This window comes from Elaeis guineensis, chromosome 1, assembly GCF_000442705.2.
Source record: "Elaeis guineensis isolate ETL-2024a chromosome 1, EG11, whole genome shotgun sequence".
Taxonomy (NCBI): domain Eukaryota; kingdom Viridiplantae; phylum Streptophyta; class Magnoliopsida; order Arecales; family Arecaceae; genus Elaeis; species Elaeis guineensis.
Genome location: NC_025993.2, coordinates 166,461,498 through 166,476,117, shown reverse-complemented (window position 1 = coordinate 166,476,117; position 14,620 = coordinate 166,461,498). Strand labels below are relative to the sequence as shown.

The 14,620-nt window shown below is 38.0% G+C and overlaps 1 protein-coding gene and 1 non-coding gene across 2 annotated transcripts; both read left to right on the top strand.

Moving 5' to 3' along the window:
* Window positions 1–4,529: 4,529 nt before the first annotated feature.
* On the top strand, window positions 4,530–12,036 carry LOC105060289 (protein ENHANCER OF LHP1 1). Its single transcript, XM_010943937.4, has 12 exons — window positions 4,530–4,981; window positions 5,843–6,951; window positions 7,236–7,412; window positions 7,513–7,626; window positions 9,376–9,480; window positions 9,776–9,910; window positions 10,008–10,063; window positions 10,153–10,258; window positions 10,333–10,449; window positions 10,577–10,703; window positions 10,801–10,931; window positions 11,059–12,036. The coding sequence occupies exons 1-12, from the start codon at window positions 4,708–4,710 to the stop codon at window positions 11,656–11,658; spliced, it is 3,051 nt and encodes a 1,016-aa protein (XP_010942239.1). The 5' UTR covers window positions 4,530–4,707; the 3' UTR covers window positions 11,659–12,036.
* On the top strand, window positions 8,431–8,506 carry LOC114912695 (small nucleolar RNA R160). The gene has a single exon (XR_003798473.1). It is a non-coding gene; the product is annotated as a small nucleolar RNA R160 (small nucleolar RNA).
* Window positions 12,037–14,620: the final 2,584 nt, after the last annotated feature.

Here is a 14,620-nt window from a genome sequence, read left to right as displayed (position 1 = left end):
AGATAAGTAATTTTATTTATCCTGTGAATTTTGTGATCCTCGAGACTGAACCAGTGATTAATCCAAAAGGTCATATTCCAATAATCTTAGGAAGACCATTCTTAGCGACCACCAACGCCCTAATCAATTCTCATTTTGGTTGAAAATAGGCAAGATAGATATTCCATCAAAGCACTGAATTTAAACTGGGCAATGAAATCGATATCTCATTTTGGCACGGCCAATGGTTTGGAAGTATGCCTTTGGATTTCAAATTTTCAGTTCTGTTTCATCTTTCCTCCACTCAACTTCTATCAGCCCAAGAAATCGAAAAAATTCAGAACATTGGGATAACCTTCCGAGAAGATGTTGCTTTGATCATGGAGGAAATCTTTCGAAGTTTCAATAGATGCGTCGTCGGCATAACCCAGCATTCAAAAAATGATCCAGCAAATCAGGAGCCGAAACAATGAAACAGAGATACGGAGGTCACTGAATTTTCTGCCTTCCATTTTGACCAGGACAACGGCAAACAATTGTCTGGTTTGCGGAAATTATGTGAACCTATAGGACTATCCTAAATCGTCCAACTAACGATCTGAAAACCTTAAAATATGATCTGAAATCTGATAACCTGCAAAACCCTTAAAACTGCTAGTCAAAAACCTGTAAATATGATCTGAAAACACTTCTTTTGGTTGACCTTGGCCAACCAAATGCTTTTATTATCAATAACAACGGGTGGTAATACCTCCCCTTCTATCAAAAAAAAAAAAAAAAAGAATTAAAATCTTATTGACCAACGATCAATTTGCTGCCGTTCTTCAAGAATTATGCCATAGTATTTGGATTAGACTGAAACAAAGCTCCAAAGTAAGCTAGGTTTGTCCTTCGTGAAGATATCAAGATGCGCTGGAACTTTTGCTTCATTGTCCAATGGATATCCAGTCACTGGAGCGAAGTCATGGCATGTGAGTCGTGGACTTCTGCATAATTTAAGATTGAATTTTGCTACAATACTTTTTTAATATTTTTTATTATAAAAAATATTTAAAATATTATATTATTATCTTTTTTATATATTTTATTTTAAAAAAATAATATTATATTATTTTTTTCCTCCTCCACCTCCTCCTCCATTTCTCCTCACCACCACCTGCCACCTCCTTGCCTCCCACCCGCCTCTCCCACGGTCTTCCACTCTCCCCTGGTGGTCGTGCCGCCCCACCCCACTATCTTCCATCCCCTCTCTTCGACACCCCTCCCTCACTGGCACTCATGCCCCCAACAAACACCCCTCTTCTTCTCCACCATGGGCCGCCACCCCCCGTGCTCGTGCCCCCTGCCCCGCGACCTTTGCAACCGTACCATCTCTTGCTCGTGTTGCCCTCTCCCCTTCTTTCCTCTGTCCTTGGTGATGACCTGTCACGCCCCAAACCCAACATCCGGATCGGATACGTAATAGCCGCACACTCCTTAGAGCAAGCCCTAAAGAATATGCAAAGCCAAATTAAATCATTACAACCTTATCAACCATAATATTTAATTTCAATAATAATTCATAAAACTTGTATAATTACAATTAACATTTCTTCAATCCTCTGATCAGGTATCAACGGTACTCTATCTATGCATCCGCTCACTCACAAATCCATACCATAGCCAACCATGGGCATCTTGTAACTCTGAGAAGAAAAGAAAGATGAAGAGATATGAGCTTTACAGCCCGATAAGAATTTTCATATCACACCAATATAATAATATAATTTGAAAATAAAGATAAGCAATAACACATAAAAGTCGATGTTCACTGTCCAGAATACTGCAAATATTTATAGATTATCTATTTTATCAAAAGAGATGTATTATCATATGTTAATAAGTGAAACAATTTTATTCAACGATTGTTTCATGTCTTATCTTTTTATTTTCTTCTATTATCACATCATCTTTAATCCTTTTTTTTTTGGCTTTGGCTTTGAACTACCAGGATCATGCGACGATCTTTTATTCGGATTGATTTATGTGATCTTCCTCAGATCGAAATATTCATGATCTTTCTCGGATCAAAGTGGCCATGATCTTTCTCGGATCAAATCATTCATGATCTTTCTCAGATCAGATTCTTCCACATATAAGCCTGTGGGGGCTGTCCCAGGCATAAGCTCCTGGCAGGCTATTCCACATGACAAGGCCAGTCCAAACCATATTTCTCTTTCTTTTCATTTTTATGAAATTATAATAATTGACTTCATTAATCAATTCAAATTTTGCAGTGTAATAAATATGTCATACCCATATAATCATGCCATCAATCGCTGATACATATGTATTGATATAACATACTCATGCTCAAAATCACATAAATAAATAACAGTGGCTCAGATATAACAAATTCATCGATCTCAAATCCAACGATGCAAAATCAATGAGATAAAACCAACGGTAAAATAACATATATAATGATGATCATGTATAGGGATTCTTACCTTTACCGATGACTGATCCAAGCACAGAAATCAATGTTTTTATTTGATTTATGAATTTTTTTAACAAAATATTCTACTCGATATCATATGCAGACAATCATCTCTTCATAACCATAATCAAATATAAAAATCATATATGGAGAAAATTATCCGATATTCAATCCTAATAATACAAATCTAGGACCTCTCTCAAGATTAACCAAAATTAAGATTTATCTAAGTATCTGGATCCTCCACTGATCCATAAGATTTTTAGAGAGAGAAAATCCATGAAGAGAGAGAAAATTTTAGAGAGAGAAAGTAGAGAGAAAAAGTGGAGAGAGAATCTTCGTATCCTTCTGATGAGGCAATCATGGTCGAGATCATCAGAGATCATATCAAGGTGACTTAATATGGATTAACCATGATTGATGTTATCAATTTCGAATAAAGATCGGATCGAAATCTAATCTACTGTATGAATTTCAGAGCAATCTCAGGTCATCATATTTTCATATCAATTTTATCCTAGGATTCGTGATGAAATCAGAGAGAGAAAGACACTAGAGAGATAAAATCCATAAAGAGAGAGAAAAGTCTAGAGAGAGAATTTAAAGAGAGAAAATGTAGAGAGAGAAAAGAGAGAGAAAGAAAGGAGAGGAGAGAGAAAAAATTTCTCTCTCTTCTTCTTTTATTTTATTTTATTTTTATTTTTTTCTTTCTTTTTTTTTCTCTTTTTCTTTTCTTTTTCTTTTTCTTTTCCTTCTTTCTTCTTCTTTCTTTTTCCTTTTCTTCCCACGGCCTCCCTTGGGCCAAAACAAGAGACGGACGAGGGGCTCCAACTTGGCTCCGACAAGGGCGACGGCTTCGTCGGAGGTCCGGCAGAAGGTGGAGGCAGCGGTGGAGCAAAGGATGGCCGGCGATGAGATTCGACCGGCAGGAGATTTAAAGGATTTGAAAAACAGGGGATCCGCCCCTTTTTTTTTTTATTTTCTGATAATTGGCCGGTCACCGATGGCCAAGACCTTCAAGGAAGAGGGATAGAGGGATAGAGGGATGAGGGTCCTATCCTAGGGATGAGATGCCGCAACTGACGGCCCCGGTGGCCGAAAAAGAGAGGAAGATGGCTCGTTCGAACAGAGCAAAACAGGGTCATGATGTTTTGTGGATTTTTCGATGATCCCGACGGCCGACGAGGGTGCACGAGGCCATGGAAAGGAGGGGAAGGAAAAGAGGAAGAAGAAAAAGGATTTACCTCAAGCTTCAGCAGCGTCGTCGGCTCCAATTTCCGACGAGCACGAGTATGAGAGGTCACGGCTTCAACGGAAGAAATCAAGAGATCAAGCTCAAAGATCGCCGGTGGAGAGTCTTAAGGGAGGGAAGGAGGGTTTTATAGGGAAGGTCTTCTACCCTAGTCGGACTCCTTGAGTCCGATTTCATCGGAAACGGAGAGGAAGAAGACTCCGATTAGGAGTCTTCCTCCTTCCGTTAAATTTTTTTTTTCTTCGTTGGGCCGTCAACCGTTTACAAGCCCAAGAACCTGGGCTGTTACATGACCCCGCCCTGCTCCTTCTCCTCCACCCTTGTGGCACACCCCCACATCCTCCTTCTCCTCTTTCTCCCCCTTCTCTTCCTTTGCCTTTGGTGACCACACCACCGCCCCTCCTCCTCGTGTTGCCCCTCAGTGCACCCCCCTTCCCCCCAGCTCCTCCTCTTTGTATTTTCCTCAACTTCACTATGCACCTCCATAGAAAATTATGATTTGGAAGAGGAGGGGTGGCAAAAAAGCTTTTGGAAAAAAAAACAAACTGACATTTAAGTTAATCATGATTTTTATGGTATTTACTGTACTAATCATGCATATCTGATGGTTTAATTTAATTATTGATGGAGAAATCTAAATTATTCATCTTGAATCTAATGGTTAAAATTAAATTAATTATAAAAAAATTAAATTATTTTTTGAAGTACCATAATAAAATCCTTTAAAATTTTTTTGATTTTTTTTTTTTCAAGCAAATGCAGCGCCGACTTTATGTGAAGCTCGCATGCCAAATTACACTGCCTAAGACGCACAGAGAATCTCCTTTGCACATTTTTGGACCTCGCGCGAAAAACAGAAAGCGAAATCCTAAACATCGCTCCCGCCAAAATGGACCCCGGCCTCAGCCCGCCAAAACCCAAACCCTAATAAGAGGAAACCCAGACCCAGGGAGGAACAGGAAAAGGAGATCAGAGGAGGGAGGAAACCGAAACCGCCATGAAAGCTCGATCCGTGAGGCTCAGGGAGGCGCACAAGGGCAGCGGCTCGGCTTCCCACTGCTCGATCCTGTGGGACCTCGACGGGCGCCACCTCGTCACCGCTTCCGCCTCCGATCCTTCCGTCTCGATCCTCGACGTCTCCCAGCCTTCGAAGCCCGCCAAGGCCCTCCAGCACCACAGGGACGGGGTCACGGCACTCGCCCTCAGCGCTAATCCCAGCTCCCTTGCCACTGGCTCCATCGATCACTCGGTCAAGCTCTACAGCTTTCCAGGTATACCATTTCTTCCTTCGGATCTCATCACATCGTTCTTACTCGTTGGGATTTGAGAATTAATGCGATCAGAACCATCTATTTTAGCCATTTTTGTTTTAAGAAAAGATTATTTATGATCATCAGCTTAACTTGGGCGATTGACTATTTCTCAAAAGGAAACGAGGGTCTTTTGGCTATCCAAGGTCCAAGATTTGTAGTATTACATGTTTGTATTGTTCTTTTAGGGTCATTTTTAGTCTCCCTGCTTGATTGCATTACAATAATTCAGCGAGTCTTATAAATGGGTAGCTGACCTTGATCTGTTAGAATGAATGCGTGAATAAAAGTTATATATTGTCTCTTTAATTTGGGGAAAATTCAGGTTTTAATTATCCCTTTAGAAGTTTTTGTTGGAATTATCATTTCTTCCTGAAATCTTATCTCTTTTATCTGAGATCAACCCTCTGAAAGGTAGACGTTTTTTAGATGAAGTCTCTTGAAAGTATAAAAGGTAATTTTCTGTCAAAGAATTGATCTTTATTTGAGATGAATTTTTCTATCGCCCAGTGGTGGACAACCAATCCATTTTAACGGATTGCCATGTTCTTGGTGATAACGGGGTTAAAATGGTGGTAGAATTTTTGTGCTTTATGTGGAACTATTTAAACTAATTAGATACTGCACTATTTTATAAGAACTGAATTTTTTATCTAAAAATATTATCTTTTGGTCTAGGAGGTTGGGCTGATCATAATTATAAATGGGTTTAGCTCACCGTTAATTTCTCTGCTGTTTCACATTCCTGCTGATAGCGTGCTTATCTTTAGTCACACTCTGGTTTATTCTATTAAATTAGTGTTTTTTTTTTCCTTTGTTCAGATGGAGAGTTCCAGAGCAATGTCACTAGGTTTACCTTGCCCATCCGGTCCCTTGCCTTTAACAAATCAGGAAGTTTGTTGGCTGCTGCTGGAGATGATGATGGCATCAAGTTGATTGCTACCCTTGACAGCTCGATCTCAAAGGTGCTCAAGGGCCACAAAGGGTCGGTCACTGGCCTAGCCTTCGATCCAACAAATGAGTTCCTGGCATCTGTGGATGCATTTGGTACTGTCATATATTGGGAGCTCTCATCAGGAAATGCAGTACATACTCTCAAAGCTATAGCACCTAACTGTGATGCTGAAACCTTGCCACTAAATGTATTGAGCTGGAGTCCTGATGGAGAAACCTTAGCTGTTCCAGGTCTGAGAAATGATGTTGTGATGTATGACAGAGATACAGCTGAGAAATTGTTTACACTGAAAGGAGATCATGAACGGCCTGTCTGCTTTCTTTCTTGGTCTCCAAATGGGAAGTACATTGCCACTGCTGGATTAGACAAGCAGGTCTTGATCTGGGATGTGGATCTTAGGCAGGATATTGAAAGGCAGAAGTTTGATGATAGGATATGTTGCTTGTCTTGGAAGCCAAATGGGAATGCTTTAGCTGTAATTGATGTTATGGGTAAATTTGGCATCTGGGAGCCTGCTGTTCCTTCGTGCATGAAGTCCCCTACAGATGGTGCCCCTAGTTTGCAAGCAAAAAATGCAAATGGGCATTTTTTATTTGATGAAGATGATGAGAAACCCAGCACTGCTGGAAGTCTCGATGATGCAATTGAAGAGAGCCATGGTGAGTCAACTCCACTCAGCCGCAAAAGGTTAAGGAAACAGTCAGTATATGATGATAACTCTAATGAAGATAGTGATGGAGAGGAGGGGTTGATGCGGCAGATTGAATCGCATAAGAGAAGTTCTCTTAAACACCGGGAGGGTGTCAGAGTTGCCAAAGAGGAGTGTGTGACTTCATCAAAGTGGGCAAAGTCAAAAATGCAGGAGGCTTTTCAACCGGGCTCCACTCCTGCACAGATTGGGAAGCGCCGATTTCTTGCCTACAACATGCTTGGAAGTATAACTACAATTGAAAATGAAGGATATTCCCACATTGAGGTGATTAGAAAGACTTCATCATATGATGATATTTAGTTAACTGATTCATTCAAAAAAATATTTAGTTAACTGATTATTAGCATTCTATTAGCAGAATAAACTCTGTTATTTGTTGAACTGTTTAGTAAAACAATGATGCATGTTCAACTTAAATTATAAATCTAATGATTATCATTAAAATTAGGCTTCATATCTGTATTTAGAGGAAGGGAATTATCTCAAGGGCTAATCTGTTTTAATATTTATTCTTATAGTTCTATACTCATATACATCTTTTCTTACAGGTTGATTTTCATGACACTGGAAGAGGGCCCAGGGTGTCTTCCATGACTGACTACTTTGGTTTCACAATGGCTTCATTGAATGAAAATGGGAGTGTTTTTGCAAACCCATGCAAGGGTGAAAAAAATATGAGTACTCTCATGTATCGCCCTTTTAGTACTTGGGCTAGTAACAGTGAGGTAGACTCTTTAGGAACCTTGTAAATATTGGTACCTTCATTAGCATGTATCAACAGATCACTTGGACCTTTCATTGACTTTCATTCTCATGTCAACTTAGTGGTCAATGCGGCTTGAAGGAGAGGAAGTGAAGGTTGTGGCCCTTGGCACTGGTTGGGTGGCTGCAGTTACAAGTTTTAATTTTCTTCGCATCTTCACAGAGGGTGGCTTGCAGGTTTGTGATCCCAACACATATACTCTTATCATCGTTGCTATATTTGTAGAGCTTAGACTGCCAGAAGGCAAAGAAAAATGATTTGAAAGTTCAATAATACAAGGGTAGTATAATAAATTGTACCATTATTACCAGATCATTGCACTAAATTTAGGATATGGCCAAGAAATATACTTTAATGATTTTGATGGTAATGATATGGTGTTCTCTGTGATAATGTTAACATGTTGTATTTCATAATCCAAAAACGACATTAGATTTAATGATGTCAAAATGAGTGTGTTTTGTTCCAGGTCTTCTGCTCTTCTGCAGGGTTTCACTTTATTATTAAACTGAAGTATTGCTTGTCTCATTGAATTATCTGATGCATGTCCTGGTTTAGTTTCATAAACAAGTTTAGATTCACTATTATGAAAGCTGAAGCCCTGATTGACCTGTCTTTGCCTCCCAATAATGCACATCAGATTCTCTTTATATCTACGTAAATCAATTTATGTTCTAAACCTGTTCTAAAATTCAATGCTGGTGGATTTGATGCCACCTATGTATAAGAAATCTACCAAAAAACATGTTACAAAAAGGTTTCTTAATCATTTACCAATGTTCCCTACTTCTTAGTATTGGCTGGATCAGATATTAGGGCAAGCCTTTTTGCATTGGACCTAACTTCTCTGGGCTTGTTCTGTTTGAAATAACCAATTGGTTTTTTTTTTTCTATTGACTTATCTGTATTTTGCTCTCAGCAGTCCATTTGGCAATTACTGTTCAAATGTTTATGCAATGCTTACTGATTATGGACCACAAAGCAAGATGATGAGCCATTGTGATCTTAACTTGATGTGCATAACACTTTAATGTCTCCAAAGTAATCTGATTTGTTTTGTATTTTTCTGTAATGCATGATTATACATAGGCACAGTGGTGCATAATTTTTTTTTTGGGTGGAGATCTTCCAATAATTACTTATCATCCATCCTCTCCCATCGCTGTTAAACTCAAGAATTTCATCCAATCTGTTCAACAAGTGTGATTGAGTTGTGGATTTGTTCCCCTATTTCTCAAGCCTGGATCTTAGTTCTTGCTGGATAAAACATTCTGAAATTTTTGCTTTCTTTATTTTGTCTGTGCTCAATGAAAATGACTAAAGTGGCTCATTCTCTGAGGGTGAAATCATCTTCTAAATGATTCCAGTGGTAAGGTGCTTTAATATGCCAGAACTATTGATCCCTTTCCTAGACTCTTGTCCATGTCAAAGACAAACTCTTGAGACCATATGACTGTAAAGAATGTTTGAATCTTCCAGGTATTTAGGTGTTTTAGATCATGATTTGATTTTTACTGGACAACATGATTTTGTTTCATATGATTTGTTGCATTGTTGAATGTTGATGATCTAACACCTAGGAGGGATTTATCATTATCTCAACAGCCACAACATCATCTAAGCAGCAAAAGAACCCCCACATACAAACATGCATACATGCATGCGTATACATGCACACACACACATATCCTGCACACCCATTTTAAATTTTAATGATGTTAATGCGAATTTCATCAATAGCTGATGGATATCATGTCATTTAAATTTATTTTCATGTCTTTTGATATTAATATGTTTCCAACCAATGTTTTCTACTGCTAATATAGTAGTTTTCCCTCCTTAATTGTCAGTCATGTATGAATTTTAAATACTTAATAAGTAGGTGCTATTTTTTCTCTGATTTTACTGACTGAATATTACTGCAGAGACATGTCCTCTGTCTTAATGGTCCAGTGGTGTCTGCAGTGGGTTTTAACAATTTACTGGCAGTTGTCACTCATGCTTCAGACTGTCTTCCCTCAGGAGATCAGGTACGTTTGCCATTTGTGAAGACTGAAGTGGCCGAAAGCTATAGGGCTTTCAAAAACATGAATAAAAGAGTAAAATAAAATCAAAGTATTAAACCATATATGCATGGCTTATACGTTGTCCTCAGCAGTGAGGGTTACGTAGGGAAAAAGGTATCAGATTAGGAAGAGCAGAACAGCTTGTACCTCCATTTTTCTTTTTATTTTTCTGATTTCTTTTGTCTGGATATTCTTTTCATTTTAAACATAGTTCCATCTTAGCTCCATATAATTTAGAATATTTTTGTTTAATTGTCAGATGCTAGAAGTTAAAGTATTTGATATATCTGAGGGAACACAACCAGTTGGATGTCATCTTCCCTTGACTCCATGCTCTTATTTGACATGGTTTGGCTTTAGTGAAGAAGGCCAGCTAAGTGCAAATGATTCCAAGGTGAACCAAACTCAAGTCCAGCCATAACTTAAATTCTATATTCTTTTTTTTTCCTTTTGATTATGAAGCCTATAACCATGCCCATTGAACTGTGCAGGGAGTGCTGAGAGTGTTCTCTAACCAATATGGTGGCAGTTGGCTTCCGGTCTTCAGGTATTTTATGATTTGATACTAACCTAGTGGTTTTTTAACTTCATCTGGTGCAAGCTATCTGACACATGTAAACATCATGACAAATGCAGTGCAAGCAAAGCAAAAAAGTCTGAAGATGAAAACTACTGGATAGTGGGTTTAAATGCAAGCAAGCTGTTCTGTATTATATGCAAGTCCCCTGAATCTTTCCCCTTGGTACAATTCCTTTCTGTCTCTTTCTCCTCGTTATCTCTGTCCATTATTAGTGCCTCATTGTTTCTTGTTGCCAGGTGATGCCCAAGCCTGTGCTTACACTACTCAACCTTTCATTGCCTCTTGCATCTTCTGACCTTGGTGCTGATGATCTTGAAAATGAGTTCATCATGACCAACCTGCATCTCTCACAGGTTCATCCCATCCCCCTCCCCCACTAAAACACCACTCAAAAGTTGCTGCTCAGATTTTGCTGTTTGTTTCTTGCTGAATCCTTCTATATGTTTCCTTGCTTAATCCTTCTACATGTTTAAACTTCAGATACAAAAGAAAATTGAAGAATTTTCGGCAGCAGGTCTAAATACTACTGAGCTTGATGATGAGGCCTTTAACACAGAAGCTGCCATTGATCGGTGCATCTTGAGACTTATTGCCAGTTGTTGCAACAGTAAGGAGCTTAATTTTTAGACCTTGTTGCTTTGAGGTATTAGGCTTTATTTACCACCAATTGACCCTATGACTAATTACTTTGATGGCTATGCAAGGTGATAAACTTGTCAGAGCTACTGAGCTTGTTAAATTGTTGTCATTGGAGAAGTCAGTCAAGGGTGCAATAAAGCTTGTCACTGCCCTGAAGCTTCCCATGTTGGCAGAGCGGTTCAACAGTATACTAGAGGTGGAGTTGTAGTTATTTTTTTATTGACTTGGTCGGATAATTATTTTGAATGTATCATCTTGGCTATACTCTCAATAAGCTATTATTCCCACAACTTGATCAATTTGTGAAACTATTCTGCTTGCAGGAAAGACTATTAACTGTATCCAAAGGGATAGCTGCAGCGCCAAGTTTAGCCACCAACAGTACCATCACAAACAACACATTGCTACTAAGAGCTTCACCAGCACCTGAAATCACTAAAGTTGTGGAAACTGCGAGTGCATCAGCTTCACTAACATTGCCTCAATCTCACTTTTCAAGGCAAGGGAAATTTGAGAAGGCTAATAATATGGTGGGAGGGATTGAACCTTGCAAAGACCCAGATGAAGAAAATGCAAAGATTGTATTTAATCAGATGAAATCCCATCAGCCAATCAATCCATTTGCAAAGCAATCAAATAACCAGGAGAAAGCTGAAGAAAGAAGGCAAAGAGATGTGGAAACCTGCAAGGATGCAAGCAAAGGGAATCCAAAGGAAGGCATCGATCAGGTACTTCCCAAAGTTACAAGTGTAGGGATTTCAAATGATGGGTCCAGTCAAAGACAATCTCATAGGCCTGTCAATCCATTTGCAAAAGCATCAAGCAACCATGAGAAATCATCTCTTCTAGATTCCATCAAGAAGATGAAGAAGGCTGATCATGAGAAGAATGAAAAAGTTAATAACAAAAAAGCCAGGCCTTAAATAAACTGAAAATCATGAGGAATACTTACCTTTAGCTAGTTTTCAGAAATAGAAGTAAACAGGTTACCACCTTGACATAATTGCTGCATGACTTTCTGGAACATTTGACATGCTAATGAGTTCAGCATTGAAGCATCCGTTAGTTATATATGAATGATAATCTTTGAGCACATTTTTTTTGTTGTGGTTTTGTACCATAAATTGTAAATCAACATTCTTAGCATGATTTTCCAAAAGGTTACGCAGAATTTTTTTAGATGTTAGTGAGTTCTAGATTCTGTTTCCCCTCCACATTAAAGTGATTGGTGAAGGGTTAATTCTTTGAGTGCGCATCCAAAATATTTGAAAGTTGCTGATGGTTACTGATCCACTGCAATAGAAAGATCCCTTGAAAATTGGTCTATAGATGGAAGGATGTTTTGTTACCTGTGCTGAAGTCAACTATAGAAAACGAGCTATATGCTTGATTATGTTTCAATTGAAGTGTTTCATGTCTCAAACTACGTTAAATTCTTTAAATGATAGTTTCAGGTAGAAATAAAATGTTTGCTATTAATCAGATGATTCTCTCGGTGGTTGGACTCCTTGGACTCAATTACCTTCAGGAATGTTGTAGCAACTGATCGTCATTGATTAGCTCTCTAGTGGTACTTTTCGAGGGAGTTAGACTGTTGTTGCCACATTGTCTGCCAGGATATTGAAGTGATCCTTGATGATTCTTTCCTTCCACTTGAGATGTTCTTCTGTGTTCTCCTTCAAAGTTTTTTTTTCCCCTTTTTTTTGTTGATAAAAAAAAAAAAAAAACTCCAAATAGTTATCATAACAAGGGTCTGAATTCTGAGGCAGGCACGCTGTATCTTTTATTCAACGTTATCTAATTACTTAGCATGTGTGTAAGTCTATGAAAGGTGACAGAAAGTGTCCTATGATAATCTTTTAGTCAGTGTTATCCAACTGATTAGCATGAGTGAAAGTATATGAAAGGTGACAAAAAATGTTACATGATAATCTTTTATTCAATGTTATCTAATTGGTTAGCAACTTAGCATGAGTGAAAGTCTATGAAAGGTGACAGAAAATGTTACATGATAATCTAACGATCAAATATCCTTACAAGATGGTTGCTTGGGACTATTGAAGGAAATACTAGGGTTCGAATCTTGTAAAGTGTTCTGACCTCCTATAAGTTGTGTCTGGGTGTCTACTGACTCTATTATTGCCAATGCTTGGGGTCGTTGATCAAGATATGGCATCTGATTTAATTGAAAGAGAGAAATGGAGAGATTGTGCCTCCTAAAACTTGATAGGGGCTTTGGTTTCTCAACTCCTACAGCTTGTGCCTATCATGTAGAGGTGGCCAATGGGCCAGGCCGGGCCCGGGCATGGGAAGGCTCAGAAATAAATGGGCCGGGCTAGGCCCAAGGCCCAAATTTATACGGTTCGGGCCTAGTCCAGCTCGGACCCATCTAGGCTTGTGTGGGCTTGGGACGTGCTGAGCCCCTCAGGCACATTTTTATTTTTATTTAATATTAATTGTTTTAAAAAATAAGATTTTTAACTTTTAAAATTAATGTTTAATTTTTTAGCCTTTGGATTTGAAAAAAAGGTTATTGAAATATGCACATAGAAAAGATTATGAAAAAATACCTTAAAATTTTTATTGATAATTGAATTGCTTGTTGTTTAAATTACAGAGAATGCAAAGATTCAAAAAAAATAATTAAAAAAATATATCATAATTTTTATTTATATTAAAAAATAAAATTTGATATGTTTATAAATTACAATTGTTAAAATCTTGTCTGGATAACAAAGGTTGTGGATTCGTTGGTGGTGTTTGTATTCGTATCGTCTTCGAAACTTGTTAGATATCCGTTAATATCTTAGAGTCAGCTCTCCGCATCTAGCCAATCTTTGAAGCAAACGCATCTCTACAGATTTTTTGTTCATTCTGCTTTTTTTCTCGTCTAAGACTCGTCCACCGGTGCTGAATGCAAACTCTGAAACGACAGTGTATATTGACACGGTCAGGATGTCTCGTACCATAGTAGCAAACATCGAAAAAATATTTTGCTGCGATTTCCACCATTGCAGCACATCAAAATTATCCAGCTGATTGGGGTTGAGGGCAGTGGTGATGTCATTGATGAGATGAAGTTTAATTTCGAAGACAGGGACGATAAAGACGAACTACCGTTCAATTGTTGTTGCCATTGGACTATCCACTGCAATACGTTGTGCTTTCCACTGCTATTTGTACTTGCTTGTCTAGATGTGTTATGCCAACTCTACTGCCTCAAAACCTGGCATCATACAAACTATACATGGCATACAAATAACGTTCAACTATTTCTCTATCACCAATTGAATCGATTAGCATATACTCATGATATTCATCAAGTAAATAAAGAACACAATTCAATTTAATCTAGGATCAAACATAGCAGCAATAGAGTGTATAATACTTAATCTAGACCAATATTCTCTCTACTTGGCCTCCATTGTGTGAACTAGAGGGGTCAAAGTTTCATCATTTCTATATAATTTTTTTTTTCGATAATCTGAATAATATATGTCAAAAATTCACAGAAAGTGAAATAATATACACTAGAAAAAAATTTATTGTATTAAAAAATATTTCTAAAAAATCTCATAAAATTTTGGCAAGACGTTAATCCTTAAAAGTTAGAGGTTCCTCAAAAGACAATTGAGAATTTACAAAAGTATTTATCAACTTAGAATATTCAAATGCACTGCTTAATATAAGATACGTGGAATTCCACCTATGCACAATATCAAGTGTAAATTTTTTGTGTGCCTTACTATGGGAGTTACACAGTTGCTTGAAATCTTATTTTTTCGAAGGGGAATGCTCGATGAATCCGATGGCATTCCTAATTCGAGTGATCAAATGATTTAAAATACCTAATCCATCTTGCACACACAAGTTAAGTATATGGCA

Coding starts and splice junctions, on each gene's coding strand:
- LOC105060289 (XM_010943937.4), top strand. CDS start 4,708: ATGAAAGCTCGATCCGTGAGGCTCAGGGAGGCGCACAAGGGCAGCGGC. Junction 10,064..10,152: donor AGTTGGCTTCCGGTCTTCAG/GTATTTTATGAT, acceptor TGACAAATGCAG/TGCAAGCAAAGCAAAAAAGT. Junction 10,259..10,332: donor CCCCTGAATCTTTCCCCTTG/GTACAATTCCTT, acceptor TCTTGTTGCCAG/GTGATGCCCAAGCCTGTGCT.